The following is a 21258-nucleotide window of genomic DNA, read 5'->3' as shown; positions in this document are numbered from 1 at the left end:
GTCCAGCAAGTAGAGCGTTGGCATAGATTAGTCTCAGCAGTCCGAGGGGAGAGGTAGTGGAGAAAACGGGAAATATTACGGAGGTCGAGGGGGAAAGCTGCGTGTTCGTTTGATGAAAGAATAGAAGGGTATGAGAGTATTGTGTGGTACTTTTCAAACTTTTGATCCAAGCAGATGGGCCACAGTGGTCTTTTCTGGCCCTATGTATTCCTATGTCAAATATTAATAATCCTTAATAATCCTTGCATTCTATAATGGATCATCACTTCGCAGCAAAACTCTTAAGAGCTTTGAGATGTTAAGTGTAGTGGCTTTGTTTTTTGTAGTGAACACAACAGTCTATTTGCCACAGAGCAATGTTGCATATAGTCATGAAGTGAATAATCTTTTTTTTAATCTGGGAATTTGTTGGCTCGCAAGCTGGGACAAGCTCCCTTCCGTTTTGAATAATGCAATAGAATTTTTAATATCCACCTGATCGGGTTTTATCGCATCATCTGAGAACAACACCTCCGACAATACAGTGCTTTCCGCCTGAACTGTGTTGGAGCATCAGCCTAAACTTGTAGACAAAGATGATTAAATACTTCACAGATTACTAAGGTTGCATTCTTTTTGGAACCATGCGATGATGCATCGTTATAATGTAGCAGTTGGGGTGAATACTGTAGTGTTAGGTCTGTGCCTTGTGATTGTTTGATTACTTTCGGGAATTCACAGTGATTTTCAAGACAAGTAAAAAAAATGTACCTGTGGCTATTGATGCCTCATAGTACATTAAGTATGACAATACAGTAAACCTCACAATGTGCATGAGACAATACATTTAATATGACTTATGAAAAGTATGGGTCACGTCAAACTTGTATAGAATATAAACTCTTGAATGGGATTTGGGCAGATATACGACTTAGGCGCTTATACAATTTATACAGATCAGTCTTGGGTAAGTTTTACTGTATACACATAACTTTCTGTTTGAGGGTTCAGGCTGGATGAATGGAATAGCCTTTTCATGTTGTTTTTGAGGGTGAGGCTCCCCCCATATATTCCCTGGTTCTCTGTACCATATTCTGTCCAAAATGTTGGACTCGGTAGGTGATGCCTGGCATCTTTGCTGGAAACTGGCTGCTAGGTTCATGAGTAGTTGCCGTCTAAATTCCTACCTTGAGAGGAGATGATTAAATTACACTTAGCAGATCTCTGCAATGGTACAGCCACCATAAACCATAAACATACTATGATTTGCAGCTAATTGCCTCTCGTCCTTCCATTTCTTTGCTCTCCCTTTTAAACAGTTCAACAAAATGAAAGGTTGCATCAATAGAGGATTTTGAAACAGAATGAAGCCTAGGCTATATCATCTTTCCTTTTTTTTCCACCCTCCCCAGGTCTGATCAACCCCGTATAACCAAAGATGTGATTTGTTTTCATTCAGAAGACTTTCTGGATGTGGTGCAGAGACTTCAATTGGACCTGCACGAACCTCCATTGTCTCAGGTAATCGTGGTTAAACAAATTCATTGAATCCCAAGATTAAGTTAAATGATTTATTTGAATGCTTGACTTGTTCAAATACGGGCAGAAACTGTTTTAATTTTATGATCTGTTTATGCCTTTTTTTGAAAGAGTAGAAGAAAATAGCCGAACAAATTATTTTTGAAAAGCTAAAAATGGGAACTGAATGTTGCTGCCACCTGTAGGTAGGAGTTGCAATCCCAGAAATCCAGTATGGTAATTGTGCTCCCAAAATCCCATGATTCATTGAAGAGAATCCTGGAATTCGGGGATTGTACAAAGGCCGAGCATGGGTGGGTCTTCTCGCTCTGCCCGACATGGGCTGTATGTTGCCGTGAGGACGAGCTGTTGGGAGCAGATGGATGGGTGTTTAAACCTCCTGGGGGCGGAGAATAATAATACTTGCATTTGATATAGCGCTTTTCACGTCTTCTAGACGTCCCAAAGCGCTTCACAGAATATACTGTAAAGTGAATTGACTGTATATTTGTGGGCGAACGCGGCAGCCAATTGCGCACAGCAATGTCCCACAAACAGTCGTAGAATGAAAATGACCAATTTATTATTGTTTTGGGTTTTGGAGGGATTATTATTAGGCTCTGTGTGGAGTAAGGAAACTTGCCCAAGGTTTCGCCCTCTGCCTGGAATTGAACTCCGGTCTCTCGCTTGCAAAGCGAGTGCTCTAACCACTGAGCTACAGGACTCCACAATGCCTGGGCAGAAACCCAGTGAGATCAGGGATTTGTGGAATTAAAACCCCAGGATTCTGAAACAGCATTGGGATTGCAATCTCTCCCTGTGGGCCATAGACTACTCCAGGGCCACTATCATTGTGTGACTTACCAAGATCATTCAGCAGCTGTACATTCAGGGTACACCAACCAGTCATTTTCCTGCCCCTGAAAATAGTTGTGCTGCAACGTCACTTCATCTGGTTGATTTGAAAACAGGTGAAATCACTGCTATTCTGCCAAAGGTGAATTCAGTTGGAAACCACAATCGTGCCTACTTATATGGTGCCATATCTATTTAATGTGTATTTCACTTGTGCATGTGTCCTTGTTTTTAATACACACAGTTTAAGGTATCATATCCAGTTTTCATTGATCTGTTCTGTTTTATCTCCTTATTTTAGTGTGTTCAGTGGGTAGATGATGCAAAGCTCAATCAAATACGAAGAGAAGGTATTCGCTATGCTAGAATTCAGCTGTATGACAATGACATATATTTCATTCCTCGCAATGTTGTACATCAGTTCAAGACTGTATCTGCTGTTTGCAGTTTAGCATGGCACGTACGGTTGAAACAATATCATCCAGAAGGGGAAGGAACACCTCATCAAGAATGCACTTCTGAAGAAGGCCCAGATACACCAGCAGACACCAAGTGCCCAGATATCAAAATAGAGACTGAGGACATGAAGCAGGAAGGTGACATTACCTCTGAAAATGCAAAGCATCAAGAAATCAAAATAGAACTTCATGTTGCTGAACCCCCAGAAGTGAAAGCGGAGCCTGAAAACACTGAATCGCAATTTGCAACAGAGTCAAAAGACCTTGTGTGCCCAAACCCCCAAACTGACCGTGGAGATCAACAGCAGCTATCCTCAGTAGATCCAGATTTGCATGAGCAGCGACCGAACTTTTCTTACTGATGTGTATACACCCTTTGGAGCTTTTATTTTTTTTAAATGTATCTTAATGATGGTGTGACGTACAATGTTCTTGCTTACATAAGCTCTGTGGGGCAAGCTTGTCACTGTTCTCAAGACTGTTACGCGATAGGACAGAACAGTACATTTAGCTTTGTAACATTCCTCAGTGCCTGTTCATAACTGTGAAACACAACAGCACTTAGGGACAGATGTACTGTAATACTACAGGTTTAATGGAAAAAAAGTCTAAAAAAATTACTTTTTTATTTTTAGATAAGTAATGGGAATAGAAGCAGAGTTGACCTCAGCGTAAATTTTTTTTGTAAGCTGAGCCAAAATTGTTTCCAAGTCCAGGCTTATCCCTAGAGCTTATGTCAACCTAATTGCAAGTTTGAATACTGGTATTTGTGTCAACACAGTAGTGTAAATACATTTTTTATTATAATTATGTAGTGTGATTTAAAACTAAAATCTGAACCACTTAATAAAGGTTCAGTGTGCTTTAATGTTTTTTATACAAACCGTAAGTTCCAGAAGTAGTAGTCTTGAGCTGTTTTACACCAACATTATTTTATTTCACCTAATGTAGATATGAAAAAAAAGTTTAATGTAATTGTGCATACAAATCAGGATTTTTTAAATTTCCTTCCAGAGGGTGGGGGTGGGAGGAAAGATTTGAGCGCAAATTTATCAGAAATTAGATTTTAAAATAAAGCTATTCATTTATTGTCTAAATCACTAAAGTACCTCACTAACGAAAGTTAGTTTTTAAGATTCTTTATTCTACAAACTCTCAAGGGCTCTTCATAAAAGCAAAGATGATTCTTTTGTATGAAGAGTTATGTTTGCCTGATAGGTACTTCTCAGCCAGGTAAGATTTTGGTTAGTCATATAGTGTAGCTTGATTTTGGTGGGTTATTTATTGTTAATCTGACGTAGATCCAAGTCTTTCCATATTGTAGTAAAATGATCAGATTAGTGTCTTGTGGTGTCAACTCAAAGTGACTATGAAATTTCACTTCCGATTTTATCCTATTTGAAAATTGAATTTATAGTCTTAATTCCATGCTGTAGTGATGCATTTCTGCACATTGTGACATACCTGACCATACTTATTGCACTTGTGTAATTTAGATTAAGGTGGAACACCTTTTCCTGCATTAGCTCTGTTAAGTGTGCAAAGCACATCACCAAAGTCCAGTGAGTTAACTTGTTTTGACTACATTTTGGAGAAAATGTAGTGGGATGGGGTGGTTTGGAAAATAATGATTACATAATATTTTATATAAAAAAAAGTCAAATCCCATGTACAACTATTTCCATTCAGTATAGTATAAGACTATATGGATTGAGATTTTTTTAAAGATTATAATTTGGGTCAATGATAATTGAAAATCAGTTTGATTTTTCTTCAATTTCTCAACTGGTTGAAAAGAATTATCATGCCTGAAAATCTTTTATGATCTCTGGGCAACGAATATTAACAGAACTTAATTTTTGTAGAACCTCTTTGCATCGAGGATCTCAAAAGCACTTACTACAAATCCAGTGTAGTGAAAGTTTATTAGGCAAGTGCGGCAGCCATTTGTGCCATCAAGATTCCAGAAACAGCCATGAAGTGAATGACCGATTGATCATAGAATTATACGGCACAGAAGGAAGCCATTCGGCCCATCGTGTCTATGACGGCTCTTGAAAAAGAGCTATCTGACTCCCTGCTCTCTCTCCCCATAGCTTTGCAAACTTGTCCCCCCCAAATAATTATCTATAAGATTGTTGGCCAAGATACCAGGAGAAACTCCCCACTCTTTTCCAATACCATCATGGGATCCATTAATGTCCTGCTGAATTGGCAGCCAGGCTTTCAGTTTAACATCTCTGAAAGAATGGCACCTTGGACTCCCAGCACTGCCCTGGAGCGCTGGCCTAGATTGTGAGCTCAAGTCGCAACACACCTTGACCGACAATCTTCTGACCCAGAAGCAAGAGTAACCCTGTAGACCATTACTTTCCTAATGTTTAGGTTCATTGAATTATCAGGTTTTTGACTAATTACTGTATCAACCAGTGTAGAATGAAATTGTGATTTGAACCAATGTGTGAACAACATTTTTTTGTCTACCAATTGCTGAATTATGATGGGACAAAATGACTGACTTGAGATATAAAGTAATGTTTGCAATGAAATGAGGTGATTTTATCAGTATTTTAGTTAACATTACAGTAGTTTGATAGCTCCATCTTTAGCTTTCACTTATTCCATTTTAGAGTATATGTTTCTCCAGCAATCAAATTTAAAAGGGCTTTTCTTACGCAATAATGAATGAAGTTTATATTGACCTTTACCACTACAAGAATTGTTTGGCACAAGGTGAAGCTATTGTGATAAAATTATTTCTAGCATGGTTTAAAAAAAAATCTTGATGTGTCCATGCCTTCAGAATTCATTATTTCCATTAAATATGTTGTACAGATTTTATTTTAAAAAAAACATTCATATCAGCAGCAAAAGATAACAAATTATGCTGAAAACAAATGCAAGTCAAAATGAATATTCTCAGTGAATGTACAGTGCTTTACAATGTGATGGCCACTAATTAGTGTTACTAATCTTCCTGTAGTGATAAAATCGATTCAAGTTCTAGCACCTTATGAGATGGCGGTGGAGCAGATCCACTCTTTTTTGGTCAGTCAGGTGTCTGACACATGCGGAAACCCATCACCGTGCTTAAGAGTATCCAAACCAAGCTGAGAATTCCATGCATCCCACCTACACGTGGAAATCCCAGAGATGGATTATTGGAATGGAATGTGCTCTCTCCCTGGAAGGATGCACTCTTCCATTATTGAGCAGATGGGCTCAGGATCAAGAGGAGGGAAAAGAAATCTGACTATTTGGGGACAAATGAGGAAAACGAGCATTGGTAGAGACAAAAACTAAAGTTTTCTTTTACTGTTGTAATAATTTAATAAGTAATTCAACATCAGCAAGAGAAATCAAAGTACCCATGGAGATTGTATGGGCTTACTTGCTGAGTTTTTATCATTGCATCTTCTGGAATCACTACTTATGGTTCAAAATTATTTCTGTGCAGGATCTAAATGAATATAATTGACAGAGACTGATCTACGAGTTTTTTTATTTAGTCCTTAAGTAAGCCACTCAATATCTTTAACCCCTTTATTGTTCCAATTGCATCTGTTTTTTTTCATATATGAAGTAGCGTTCTTTCTGAAATATTCCTGTCTCTTCACTGGATATTTTGGAAGCCAAGATAACTATTAATTGAACTTTTGGATTAGAGGATCAAATTCACTTAACAACAACGAACAACAAATTTCATTTATCTAACACCTTTCAAGCCAGTAGGATGTCCCAAGGTTCTGGACAGTGAAAGGTTTGTACTTGAGCTGGACTTTTCGCTCGCGGCAACTGTAAGATTTCAGATGGAAGCCATACGACTATTAGAAGGGAACCTTTTGTCTCTTTAGGGTGGATTTCAGCTTCTGTTTGACTTTTCTCTCCCTGCAAACCAATTAAGAGCTATTATGTTATGCAATCAAATGCCCTTCCTCGGATACAGGAATTCTGTCATTCCATGTCTATTTTTGACTTGAGGAAAGAAAGTATTGACTGATTTGTTTTGGTGAGTTTTGCCGATTTATTCAATGTTCAGATTAAGTTCTGTAAAGCACTTTAGTTTTGAAGTGACAGGTGCTGCTGCTACTATTTTGTCGCATAACTGCGATACATCTGTAAAATTCCCCCCAAAAATTCAAAGCCCATTTGGTAGACAAATTATAAAACCACAGATGCACTCCAGCCGGGTACAGAGTGAAGGACTTTTGCAAAGAATTAAATATTAAAAAGAGGATCACCATTGACCATCAGCCACCTTGGAGTTTAGCTTACAAGACCTATAAAGAGGAATGACACCAGAAGAGAATCCAGCTTTCAGTCCACATCAGGTTAGCCCAAGTCGGAATGGTTGAAATGTGGATTCGATAAAGTGGCATCAGTTGATTAGCTTCAGATTACATTCATTGTTTTTAATATATTTTTGAGTTGTATAGACAATATGTAAGAAGAAAATGAAGATGTAGATAAGATAATTAGAACTATTAAGTCGTATCGCAATTAGAAATGTGTTCAGTTTTGGCTGCCCTGTTACAAGAAGTGTCGTAGAAATGGAGGGTCTGTAGTGTAGATTCAAAAGGACGATACCAGACAATATATGAAGGAGAAGAGAACGGCTAAATTGTTTCTCTCCGCTGGAAGAGAGAAGTTTGAGAGGAATGATAATGGGAACTGAGAAGATTCTAAAAGATGCACAACCAGGAAAATGGGGACTCCAATTTCCCTTGGAGAATTGGTTGCAAGGGGACAATGTGAGGACTGTTCATCGAAGAATCGGACAGATAGAGCTGAAAGTTGTGCAAAGGAAAGGTTGCTAAGTTTATGAGCAAACGAGAAACTTTGAGGCTGCAGCAAGCATTTATTTGAGAGGGAAAACTATACAAATGTTTAAAATGTTGGATTTTCGGGCTGAATAAGCATCTGGCTGATGGCATGGTAAAAGAGGATCTTGAGACGGGACTTGAAGGAGGGGGAAAGGCGGAGTGATTGGGGAATGGAATTCCAGAGGTTGGGGGCAGAATGGCTGAAGGCTCTCCCGCCAATGGTGGGGCGGGTGGGTCGGGGGACGTGAGCCGGCTGAGCGGAGGGAACAGGCGGGTTGGTAGGGGGTTAGAAAGTCGCAGAGGTAGGGTGGGGCGAGGCCATGGAGGGCTTTGTAGGTGAGGACCAGGATCTTGAACTGGATCCTCTGAAGGATAGGGAGCCAATGGGGTCATGGAGTTTGGTGCAGGAGAGGACACGGGCTGCAGAGTTCTGGATTATCTAAACCAGAAATGGTATAAAATAATAATCCTTGTATTTGATTTGGCACCTTATGTCGTTGAGAGATCTCAAAGCGCTTCACAGAATGCACTAAAGTGGATTGATTGTATATTTTGTAGGCAAAATGCAGCAGCCAATTGCACTGAGTGACAACATTATTATTTTGGAGGGATTATTACCCCAGAAAGCGATCCACCAATTGACTGACTAACAACTGGGTTCCTACTTACTGCTAGGTGATCAGAGACGTATAGGGTAAGAAATGTTGCCTAATGTTTCACCCAGATATATCTGGAGCCAAATTAGTTTTGTGAGAAACTGAATAAAATATAAAGCGTATTGTAGGTAAATTGAACTGAAAAATGGTATCTAAATAGTTTGCACTGGTATTTGGCCATTTAGAAAGAAAAAGCACTTTGCTGCACAATTGTTATTTTGAACCCAATTTGAAACTAATTTTGTATCCTGTTTAGATGCAAGAAAGTTTTATTCAGAAGGATGATCTGTACTTAAAATAAGGACCCAAATGTAAAATATCAAAACAATTTGATTTGCTTAAATGAAATTTGGAGGTGGATAATATTTAAAGTTGATTAGCAGATTGTTTTAATATTTAAAGTCAGGGATATTCAGTGCGCTTGGGGTGTGTAAATGTAATGAAAGGATTAAATAGAGTAAATCAATAGCTAAAATCCTCTATTTTGAGGCAAAATCCAATAAGACTAAACTTTTGAATTAACAAATTGCAAAAAGGAAAGATGGATCTGGTATTATAAGAATAATCCTTGCATTTGATATAGCACTTTTCACGTCTTTGAGACGTCTCCAAACGCTTCACAGAATATACTTTAAAGTGGATTGACTGTATATTTGTGGGCAAACGTGGAATCCAATTGTCACAGCAGTTATTATTATTATAGATGGAACTAATAAAAGACCTATACAGCGGGGAGGAGATGATGGAAACAGCTATTGAAAGCAGTACAATAGAAAGTAAATCAGGAAGCGACTTGGGCGGATTCAGTTATGATAAGAACAAATTAATGATTGTCAAATGCCAGCTCAAGATTAACTAATAGATTGAAAGAGAGGAAATCACAATATTTGAAAAAATCATTTGTTTAAATATCTAGAGGTTATCTGAATGGATTTAAAATAGTCCCATCAATGGAAAATATTTACAGAAACATCAAATGAACATATTCCACCTGTGTTGTATTGTTGCTTCAGCTACCATGCGCTTACACTAAACCTTTTTAAACTTCTGATAGAAATTGATCTCAAATAGTGTATGTACCATACTGGGAGAAATGCCACCCACCCTCTTGACTCTTGACGAGTTTCTTCACTTTGTTGAACAGTACAATGAATGCAACATTACTGGATTATTCTGGTTGGAAATATATTCAAAAAATATTGCTTCACTTCAAGGATCTACTTGTAAAGTGTAGTAACTAACTTTATAGGCAAATCTGATAGCCAATTTGTGCACAACAATATCTAATAAATAGCCATAAAGTGAATTCCTAATTTTATTTGGGGGGGATTATTAACCAGGTCAAGAGAAACTCCTTTTAAGTGCACAATTCATATCAAGAAAAAATATCTGTTGACCCACACTTCATATGAATATAAATAGCAAAACTCACACTCGAGACTGTACCGATCTAGGCGTGTGGGCAGTTAACATGTTGATTGTAAAACCGGTCCAAAGATTCACACTTGCACTTTGAATAGATATCAATCCCTAGGTGTGATTAACAGGATCCTTGGCCAAATTTACTCTGCCCCCCACACACCCAAGAGTGAGTTTAAACTCAGAAATTAGCTTTTTTGTTTCAGTACCGCACCACATAATACATTTATTCACCGGCCTATTGGATAAACCTAAATTCTGTGCAGTGGAAATTCCAGTAGCTATATACATATATATATAAAGGTATTTTGATGGTAAACTATATATTTTTGTGTGACAAAACATTGATACTTAAAAATTGCACTTTTTCAGGGTTAGCCTCTGGCAGCGCAAAAATCAGACAGCAGGACTAGACAATCATAAATGGTTCCAAAAGGCCCTGTTCAATAAGCACAACGAGGTGACAATTTTGCAGGATATGTCACTTGTGTAATATATTCCACTGTCAGTGAGAAATGGATCTGCAAAGATCGTGGACAAATAACAGACTTGCTGAGAAGCAGAAGTTATGGAAAAATGTCTGGCAGTATCAGTGCTGTACATATTTTTGGTGCCACGGCATAGGCAAAGGAGGAATTTTATTTTTTGAGTGAGAATGTGTGTTTAGAACTGTATGAGAATTATGTATGTGAGAGGAAGAAAATATGTCAGATTTGTTCGCTTAGTGTCTGAAACGTAAGGAAACCCAAGTCGTGCATAGTATTCCCCTCTCTTCCCAGAGGGATGCATTCTGCTGCCCTATTTCCGGAGAAATTATTAGGTGTAGTTTGGACAAAGCCAAGACTTGGGCAATCCAAATATTGCATCAAGTACTAATGGGGTTGAACCAGCAAAAGCAGTGTCCGAGGAGCAGACCTTAGGGGGATAATCACAAGTTGGTCATCTGACAATTGCCTATTTGAGCATTTTACTTAGTGGAAAGAACCTGTGAGCTTCTTGATGAGCAGCACAACTCCACATGAACTGAGCAATAGATCTTTGGAATTCGCCTACCGGGCCAATTTTGCCAATGCTCCAAGCTGTCGTGCCTGAAGATGAGGATTTGCTAAAAGCTATTGCTGTTTATTACTAAATATGATTATTGTTTAAACCCAACTGGTCTGCTTAAACGAGAGGACAAAGCTGTAATAAAAAAGCTAATGAAATCCTAGGCTTTATAAAAGGGGGAATAAAATATTCCAAAGGGGTAATATTAAAGCGGTCGGTGTAAATCGTTAGTCAAGCCACAAATGGATTTTATATCCAGTTTGAGGCACCCACAATGGGAAGATTGTCAAGACCTTGAAGGTAAGAACATAAGGTACAGAGGAGATTCATTAGGTTAATGTCAGAGATGAGAGATTTTCACTTGTGTAGCTGGTGCTGTGTTCCCAAGAAGGGGATTAAAAAAAAAGACCTGGTGGAGGTTTTGGAAATTTGAAGGATTTTGATAATAGAAACAGGAAGACATTAGTTCCATGTATTGATGAATTGGTAACTGGAGGACAGATTTAAGGTAATTACCGAAAATAAAGGAAGAGCTTAGATTTTTTTTAAATTCACATTAATTTGTTAGGATGTAATGTTGCCAACTTAGAGCAGTGGTTGAGGCCAAAAGTATATTTGTTCAGAGGGAATTGAACAAACGTTATTTTTAAAATCTCTTCAACTTTTGTCCATCCTCTGCTCAAGATGCTAACATATATGGGATATGGTTGCGTGTCAGTCTGCCACTGTTGGTCGCAATCTAACCTCTGACTCAGGAGGTTCTGGATTTAGGCCTTTGAACTAGTATGGTCCAGGCTGACATCCAATGCAGTGCTGGGGCAGACCCACATTGTTAGGAGGAAGCTATCCTTCAAAATAAGACATTAAATCATCTGTCTGTTCAGACGCCAGATCTGCATGTTAAAGATCCCAGTGACACTGTTTGAAAAGAGAAAGGAATCTCTCTTTATAATCTGGCCAATAATCCCCCAGATAAAATTGGTTATTTACTTAATGGCTGTTTGCAGGATATTGCTGTCTGCAGCTCGTGTCCTCTCCCGCACTGAGCTCATCAGCCCCCCATCCTCGCCCAGCTCCACTGGCTCCCATCCCCCAGAGAGTTCAAAATCCTCACCTTCAAGGCCTTCCACGGCCTTGGTCCTTCCTCTGCGACCTGCTGACCCCATACCTGCTGTCCACTCCCTCCGCGCAGTAGGCTCTGGCCTGCTCCACGTCCCCCGCCCGGCCCGCCCCATCATCCGCGATCGGGATTCAACCTTTCTGCCCCCACTCTATAGAACTCCATCCCATATTCCCTTCTTCACCTCCTCCCTTGCCTCCTTCAAGACGCGTCACAAAACCCTCTTCGACCGCCCCTTCAGCAACCCTCCCTGCCTTCCACCCTCCTCACTCCCGACGCCCAGCTCGGGTCCAAATCCCTCACCGTCCAGCACCTTGGATCGTCCTCCTGACGTGAAAGGCGCTTTACAAATGTAATTTTGTACTCTATTGCATTCACCTATAAATACACTCACTACACTTCATTAGCAAATCCTTTTTGAAATGGTTTAAGTCAGCCGACAATGAGAGATGCTATATCAAATTATTAATGGCTCAGTTGATAATATACTTGCAGTTCTCATAATAATCCTCACTTCTGTTATAGTATGTGTCCTGTCAGGAGAACATCTCAAGGAGTTAAGTGTCGTGATTGTATAATTTGCACACAGGAATATCACACATTTGCTCCTAAACACAAAAAAAAAATCTGCATCAGATACTACACACTGTAGAACTTTAGGTAAAAAAAAATCTGCCAGTAATCAACTTTAACCTCAGAAACATTGGTCAATTTACACATTTATTTAGGTATAGCTTTTTTAAAGAAAACAATATAACTTTCCACATTTATATAAACAAATTTTGCATCACTTTACGCCAGGGGTGGGGGAGGATGCCATCCTCTCTCCCTCTCAAAAAAACTGGCTACTTTTCCCACAACCTTCCTCGTCACATACACACGCGTCCAGTGAACTGGCTCTAGGCGCAGAGACGGCAAAAGCACGGTCACCCACCATCCAACTTCAATCAGTCCGGTCCACCGAACCACTAACAAAAATAATAATAATAATCCTTACATTTGTTATAGCGCCTTATCACATTGTTGAGCCATCTCAAAGCGCTTCACAGAATTGACCGTATATTTTGTGGGCGAAACGCGGCTGCCAATTGCACACAGCAGTGTCCCATAAACAGTTGTGGACTGAGTGAACAAATTATTATTTTTTTAATCCGTCTGGTCCCGTGGGAAAGTATTGCATCCTATGTCCACCATGGCTCCAATCAGTAACATCCAGAGGGGGATGAAGACAAAAGTGAGCTTGGTGTCTGTGATGTGCTCCAGCCTGGCGCATAGAGCCACCAGGAAGCCCAGCTTGAGCAGCATGGCACACAGGTACCAGACTTTCCTCTTCAGCTTGCCACCGCTCCTGTCGTAGGCGGACTTGCATTTCCTTGCGATCTTGACGATCAGCATGAACAGCAGGATGGCGTCGAAGATCCAGAGCGGGATGAAGATGAGGAACCAGTTCCAGTGTGCCTTGTCGTCCAGCTTCAGCACCAGCACGATGAGGAAGAGCAGGGTGAAGAGCCAGGTCATTAAAACCCTCTGCGCCAATGACATTCTCATCTAAACACCGGCCAACGGGCTGGTGGGTGGGTGGGTGAGTGCTCTGCTCCCCAGGGTTCCTTTCCTTGGCTTCTTCCTTCACTTTTTTTTCCCTCTTCCTCTGAAGATGTGCCGAGTCTCTCCAGCACCCAAATACGGTTGCAAAGCAATGATAGCAGTTGATAATAAAACACACGAACCCCCAGACACAAAGACACCGAAAGACCGCCTCGTTTTATATATTTTCTTCAGAAGAAAACGACTCCAATGCGGGGCTCCTCTTCTGCGTTTAAGATTTCTTTTCCATTTGCCGGGTTGACTGCATTTCCTTCCGCTCTGGTGCAAACGGTGGGAATCAACGATAGTTCCTCTCTTTCTCTTCCTCCTCCTCCAAGCATTTGCATGTGTGTGTGTATGTGTGTGGTGTGTGTTTATGTAATGTGGGCTGATGTATGTGATGTGTGTATGTATGTGTGTGTGTGTCTCCTTTATGGCTGAGAGGACAGGAGCTGGGGGTTGCTGGCAGAGGCAGAGGCAGAGCCTGGGGTTTGCTGCCCACCTCCCTCACTGGGCTGCACCATGAGTTTTATAAGTTTGGTTCCACCAGTGCAAAAAAGTCGCGAGTCAAGTCAATGCAACACAATGTCCTCCTCACCAGAAGCCATCACCCCGGGCCCGGCTGCTGCCTTCCTGCCTTCCACCTCCTCTTCCTTTGGTCACATTGAACCCCGACGTTGTGCTGACCCAGCCGGCAAGCCCCGCCCTCGCCCCGAGCTGATTGGTGCGCTCGGCTGTCACTGACCTATAGCAGCTCCCTGTTTGCGACATGCATTGTGAGTCATGCTGCGCGTGTGGAGCGTATTTCCGGTGGGGGGGGGGGGAAAAGGGGGCGTCCATCAATTGCAGTTTCCTCCACTCGTTTTTTTTTTCTTCTCCAAATTGTTTCCTCTCCCTTATGAAGGCATCTTCTTTCTCTCTCTCTCCCTCCCTCTCTCTCCATCCACCCCCATCGCTTGTTCTTTCCTTTCTTGTTTTTTTTCTTGTTTTTTGTTTTTTGTTCTTGGTTTGAGTTGTTTTCTATTGTTTCGTCGTCTTTTTATTTTACTGATTACTTTTTCTTTCTCTTGGACGGGGAACCAAATTTTTTTTAAAAAACAGAAAAAAAAACCTTCTGGAGCGAATTGATGATAAGACTAATGAGTAATGATAATCCTTGCGTTTGATATGGCACCTTATCACATCGCTGAGACGCCACAAAGCGCTTCACAGAACACACTGTGAAGTGTAGTGACTGGGTGTTTTGTGGGGGGAAACGGGGCAGCCGATTGCGCACGACAGTGTCCCACAAACAGTCGTGGATTGAAGTGACCAAATTATTATTTTTTTATTGTTAAATAGTCTCTCTAATTTGAAACTAACAAAGGGGCAACATAAATATACACCAAATGTACCATATGCTTTCCTTTCCTTCGGTCTGGTTTCTATTGTTTTTATTGAGTAGTTTTAGTTCTCATGGATGGAGAATTAGAGGGGAAGGGATTGGTTCAGACCGTTTTATAATAATCCTTGCAATTTGATAGTGCTTCTTACCATGTCATCCAGACGTCTCAAAGCTCTTCACAGGATTTTAATGTGAAATGTAGTGACTGTGTATTTGTAAGCAAATGCCGGAGACGATTTGCACACAGCAATGTCCCACAAACAGCCATGAAGTCAGGAACTTTCAGTTCATAGGCTGGGCACAAAGGTCCAACCTTTTGGTTTGCTGAGGGCCGGATGCCTCATTTGAGAAATATCCGTGGACCGCATAAGCAATATTTTTGTGTTTCTTTCCAGAAACATAACCTGTAAGAATCGAATAGAAATCCTATGTTAAAAATTGTGTAAGCGTATTACTTTATTTCACTATATTTTAGTTACAATGCAATCCTTAAATAAGCAATGGAAAATGCAAACAAATTATAAAGGTAAATGTATACATATATATGCAAGAATAATTATTAAATATAGAGTAAACAGTGAAAGTGAAAGAAATAATCAAGTGAATTAAAATGCACATAATTAAAAGTTCTAACAGCAAACAAAATAATGATAATTTCAAATGGAAAAATATATGCATCAAGTTCATTTTTATGTATTAAAATCAAAAACAAGATATCCAAACAGAACGCTCAACAAAACCAAAACTAATTAATCCATAATTGCAAAATGAACAAAGCGGCAAAATAAATAAATACTGAATATATAATAATTTAAAATCATTTTAAGAATACAACAGAATTAGAGTGGATTGTATGAAAATTGTGCATAATTAAATTATTCTTTAATACTGTCTACATTTCCTTGACAGGTAAAAGACCATTACATGTCTTAGTGTAATACAGGAACTCCCCTGTATTTGCTCGTCAGACAATGAATTTGGAAGTGGTCCCCAGGCCGGATGGAATCATCTCCTGGGCCGGATGCGGCCCGCGGGCCACCAGTTGGACCACCCTTGGTCTAGGCTAATGGACTGTGAAGTACTGGGGTAAGCGACCCTTTGTTGAAGGTGCCTTCTTTCAATTAAACTGTATCCCCCATCCCCCAGAGGATTCAAGATCCTCATCCTCATCTACAAGGCCATTCATGGCCTTGCTCCCTCCTACCTCTCCGACCTACTATCTATCCCCCTACTTACCTGCCCATACCTTCCATTCCTCTGGCTCCGGTCTGCTCCACATCCCCCCCCCAACCGACCTACCATCGGTGGCCGGGCTTTCAGCCTCTCAGCCCCGAGGCTCTGGAACTCTATCCCCCAGTGCCTTCGCCGCCTCCTCCCTTTCCTCCTTCAAGGCCGGTCTTTCTCTTCAACCGTGCCTTCACCTCCCCTCTCGACTCTACCCCCTCCTCGCTCCCTCCCTTCCCTCCTCTCACCATTTCCCCCCTGCTCGGGTCCCGACCCAACTGTCCAGCGCCTTGAGACGTCCTGAAAGGCGCTCTTTAAATGCAATCTTGTTGTTGTAGAAACGTGGATGTTAAGATCCGCTGCTACTGCTTGAAAAGTGAAGGCAATTTCTCTTATTGTCCTGGGCAACAATCCTCCAGATTAATTGGTCATTCACCAATGTGGGGACCTTGTCGGTGCGAATAGGCACTACCTTTGGCATAAAAGAACTACATTTAACAGTTATTACTTGAAATTAAATGTTTTGAGGCTTTTGAACGTAATATAAATATGACATTTTATTCTTTTCTTTCCATTGGATATGGCTTTTCAGCTGTTTGTATTTCACCCAAGTAGCTAATATTCATGATTCAGTCTTGACAGTGAGCAACAGCAGACTTTAACTCAGACAGTAGAATCCCGTTACAATAATAATCATCATCATCTTTACATTAAATGGCACATTTCACAACAGAAAGGAAAGTGCTTCACAGGATATATACTGTAAAGTGCAGTGACTTAGTGCTTTTGTTCTCTTGTTTCGGGAACATTGATAATAGCGGACATTGAATCTCTTGCAAATTATATGCTTGTATCGTTGATATCTGTTCTTTCTTCTTTTTCTGTTGTTACTTGAATCTTGGATGCTTGAGTGGTTTGAATCTCAGTACTTCAAGTGGGAGATCTGCCCTCCTGGAGGAGTGAATGATGTACTCACTCTGACGCCAACCTGAACTGTCAAGGTGTAGCTCAGATGTCTTTATATCATGGTTCTTTACTTCAGGTTGATCAGTGCATTTCAGCACTTTCTCACCCATCTGATGATCAGTTTAATCACGTCGGCCTATGGCCAACAGTGATCAGACAATACAGGACCGTGCAGCAACAACAACCACATATGGTTGTCATCCGCATACGTATGGAAGTTGACCCCATGTCTGCGGATGATGTCACCAAAGGGGGGGCATATAGATATTAAAGAGGAGAGGGCCAAGGACAGAGCCCTGGGGGACGCCAGACGTGACAGTGTGGGGGCTGGAGGAGAAACCATTAGAGGCAACAAAGTGGAGACGGTGAGATAGGAATCGAACCAGGAAAAAGCTAACTTAGTTTTAACAATTTGTAAGGTTAAGATTATGAGAAATTTCAGGCCTCTCCTCTGAATTACAATCAGACAAAACTCCTCCAGTGCCCCCCCCACCTTTGCTGGAAGTTACATCAAGTTGACCTATTATAACTTGGGTTTACTTATATAAACACAATTGATTTGTGGACCCCGAACATTTTCTTTATCTATAAATCCAAAATCCTGACATCACTCAAACCAAATCTGTTGTTGCACTTCAAATGCTACAAATGCAATAACTTTGAAATATTTTACACAGTTTGATGATGTGATGTTTCTACTTTAATAACTAATAAAAGTGTCATTGACTGCTTCGTCTATGGTCTTGTTGGTTTTATTTCAGTTAGTCGTAAAACATTAACGATTGTTTTTCTTTCACAGAGGATTTGTTTAGATCAATTCCCAAGACTACATAAAAATAACTTGCCTTTATTTACAAATACAGATCAACGCCTTTCAATCGGTAGGACGTCCCGAGGTGCTGGAGAATTTGCCCCCATGCTGTTCGCATTAAATAAATGTTTTGAAGCACTTTATAAAATATAATTGATTACATTTCTGTTATATGTTAAGGATATTTTCCACATATCATTTTGTATTAAAATATGCATTATTTATTTTACAGAATGCTTTTGTGAGCACTCATCTGAAAGAGATTAAAATAATGATGGTTCCCTAAAGAACGTAAACCATGGAAGGACTGAACAGACTGTCCACCAAATAATAATAATAATAATCCTTACATTTGAAATATACTCTTTCCAGGAACCACATAAACCCATTAAACACCAGTCTCATGGATTTAAAAGATTTGAGGATTAACAGAAGGTAAATATGACTATACAGAGTTGAGGTGAGTCGAAAAATCTCTGTCCCCAGACTCGGAAGTTTACCTTCCCATTCTTACTGATGAACCAGGCTGTCTGGTCTGTCATCAACGGTACCTTGGAGACTTGTGGACCTGCCTAACTAAAGAAGTGGACTACCAAGATTGTCACAGAGGTTTGACTCAATTCCGACATATTATTGCCAAGCACATCATCTTGAGTACTTCATGAGACACTGGGTTGAAAACCTAACTGAAATCAGTGAGTGCAACGTAGGTGGGTTTGCCTTTCTGCCTCACAATATTCTGTGATCTTGTACAAAGCCACAGCTGCCTCAGACACTCCTCACGAGAACAGAGTCCAACCATGGAACAGACTCGATGGGCTGAATGGCCTCCTGCTCCTGTTTACCTCTTGCAAAAATGTATCAATTCCTACATTTAAATTTACCATTCGGAAATGTGAGTCCTTTTCGATTTTCATCCACGATTTGCACGGACTCTGAAACCAGTTCATATTCTGCATAGAATTTACACATTCTGACGGCTGATGCCGTCCAACTGTGACTTGTGAGAAGAATCCTGTGCAGGAATATTTTCTCCACTTGTAGTTTCCCTGATGGCCATAGATGGCACCAAATGCCTTATAATTAAAAATATAGGTGTAATTTTTTTTCAACGGTGGGCTTGGTTTTTACAAGGTGAATTTACTCTATGGTAATAAACACTGAATTTGCACTAGAAATTGTTTTTCAGGTTCTCTGGTGTTTTTCTCGATGTTATATAGAGTTAGGAATGTTATTATTGTGATGTACTAAAACACAGAGAGGTATTTCTTTTAAAGTTGAAAGGTGCTGCATGGACTGCTGTCACTTTATTTATTGCATTTTAGTAGTGTGGATTTTGGTAACAGAGCTCTTTGTATTATTTAACTTACTTAATTTGTGTTATTATTCGAAAGGTGGTATTTTTCCAACACAGTTTTTTTTATATAATACATTTACTTTGCTTGGAGGAGGTATTATCGTGCTATGTATTATATTATCGTGCCTTTAGCCACTATGGAGCCCTATAAGCGAAGAAGTTAGACCACTTGCCTCGCAAGCGAGAGGACCTGGGTCCGATTCCCGGACAGGGTGAAATGTTGGGCAAGTTTCCTTACTCCACACGATTCTGTTTTAAGTGCTCAGGGACACTACCCTGCGTGAAGGACGCTATATAAATGTAAGTTGTTGTTGTTGTTGTTTAGCTAGCAGCGAGTAGGAACCCGGTTGTTGGTCCATCGGCCGATTGCTTTTCCGGGGGTAATAACCCCTTCAAAATGTTTTTTGAAACAAATAAAAATAATTCGGTCACTTAACAAATATACAGTCAATTCACTTTACAGTATATTCTGTGAAGCGCTTTGGGACGTCTGGAAGACGTGAAAAGCGCTATTTCAAATGCACGGATTATTATTTATTATTATTATTATTAATCCATGACTGTTTGTGGAACGCTGCCGTGTGCAATCGACTTGCCACGTTTCGCCCACAAAGTATAGTCAATTCACTTTACAATAATAATAATCCTTGCATGTGCTATAGCTATATATATATATATATATATATATAAATGCTATATAACGCCCCCACCCCACCCCCCCCCCTGCGCTGCAGGGTTCACGGTGTATCCCGGTGAAGCGCTTTCAGACGCTCTCGAAGAGGTGATGATGAGGCGCTGTACCAAACGCAAGGATTAGTATTATTATTATTACGCCTCAAAACTTCGGAACATTTTCACAATATATATATATATATTATATTATATGTATATTTACATGTTGTTGTTGTGGTGGTGGTGGTGGTGGCGGCGGCGGTACCTGAGAGCTAAGATGGCTCCGGGCTGCAGTGTTCGGTGAGTGAGGGAGTGACGGGAATCGGACTCAACCCAACCCTCTGCGGTGGTCTCGGGGGGGGGGGAGGGGTGGGGGGGGTCCGGGTCCACGGAGCACTCGGGTGGGAGGGGGTGGGGGGGTCCGGGTCCACGGAGCACTCGGGGGGGGGGGGTGTGGTGTGTGGATACGACGGGAACGGCTTCTGTCCGTCTGACGTGGGGGTGGGGTTTGGGGGTCGGTGGGTCGGTGAGTGGGAAGTTTACGGTCGATGCCCCTCTACTTGGGGCGTTACGGTACAGTCCGCCATAGTCGGGGCGTTACGGTAGAGTCGCGAGCGTGACGGTTATTAACGGTTTGCTCTCGCGCGCGGTGGTGGTGGTGGTGGTGGTGCGGGGGGGGGAGGGAGGGGGCGGGGCTGAGCTGAGCGGGAGGAAGGGCAGCGACAACAACAACAACAGCAGCAGCAGCAGTGAGGCAGGTGTGTGTGTGTGTGTGCGCGCGCGCGGGGACGGGCGGTGAGGAGCGACAGACCGGACGGACACACACACACACACACACAGCGCGGAGATGTGAGAGCCGCGGGTAAGTGAGAGCTTCCCTCCCGAGGAGGAGGATGGAGAAGGCGGGGAGCGCGGGAGCACAAGCAAAGGCAGCCCCGGGCAATGGTGGCGATGCTGCTCAGAGCGCGTTACAAATGGATGCGGCCGGCGGGTGGGGGGGGGAGAGGGAGGGAGGGGGGAGTGGGGGACAGGGGAGGGGGGGGGAGGGGGGGGGGGGGGGGGGGGGGAGGGAGGGAGGGGGGGGGAGGGGGACGGGGGGGGGGGGCGCGGAAATACATTAAAATAACCCCCTTCTTGTTTAATAGCCTTTCAGTTGTCCCTCTCTCTCTCTCTCTCTCTCCCCTCTCTCTCTCTGTGTATTAATGGCTGATTTTAAATCCCCCTTTCAGATTGGAAACATCAGATTTCCAGCTGCTCCCACTCCCCCCTCACACACACTCCCCCCACTCACACTCCCCCCCAACACTCCCCCCCCACACACTCCCCCACACACTCCCCTCACACACTCCCCCCCCCCACACACTCCCCCTCACACACTCCCCCTC

At 41.5% G+C, this 21258-nt stretch overlaps 3 protein-coding genes across 5 annotated transcripts in view; 2 read left to right on the top strand and 1 right to left on the bottom strand.

The window, feature by feature from the left end:
- Positions 1 to 3788, top strand: part of LOC103177072 (lysine-specific demethylase RSBN1L) — a 38807-nt gene extending 35019 nt beyond the window's left edge. The window contains exons 6-7 of the mRNA XM_007891030.2: positions 1392 to 1500; positions 2654 to 3788. Of these exons, the coding sequence (XP_007889221.2) occupies positions 1392 to 1500; positions 2654 to 3172 (628 nt within the window). The 3' untranslated portion in view covers positions 3173 to 3788. The remainder of the gene's footprint in view (positions 1 to 1391; positions 1501 to 2653) is intronic.
- A 9194-nt stretch (positions 3789 to 12982) lies between these two features.
- On the bottom strand, positions 12983 to 13817 carry tmem60 (transmembrane protein 60). Its single transcript, XM_007890906.2, has one exon. The coding sequence runs from the start codon at positions 13421 to 13423 to the stop codon at positions 13022 to 13024; it is 402 nt and encodes a 133-aa protein (XP_007889097.1). The 5' UTR covers positions 13424 to 13817; the 3' UTR covers positions 12983 to 13021.
- A 6829-nt stretch (positions 13818 to 20646) lies between these two features.
- The window catches only part of phtf1 (putative homeodomain transcription factor 1), a 57025-nt gene continuing 56413 nt past the window's right edge, over positions 20647 to 21258 (top strand). For all 3 annotated transcript variants that reach the window (XM_007890908.2, XM_007890907.2, XM_042335078.1), the window contains exon 1: positions 20647 to 20735. The gene's annotated coding sequence lies outside the window, so the exon portion shown is untranslated. The remainder of the gene's footprint in view (positions 20736 to 21258) is intronic.

This window comes from Callorhinchus milii, unplaced genomic scaffold (assembly GCF_018977255.1).
Source record: "Callorhinchus milii isolate IMCB2004 unplaced genomic scaffold, IMCB_Cmil_1.0 Scaffold5, whole genome shotgun sequence".
In the NCBI taxonomy this organism is placed as follows: Eukaryota; Metazoa; Chordata; class Chondrichthyes; order Chimaeriformes; family Callorhinchidae; genus Callorhinchus; species Callorhinchus milii.
The sequence above is the reverse complement of the archived record's forward strand: the minus strand, read 5'-3'. Positions and strand labels throughout refer to the sequence as shown.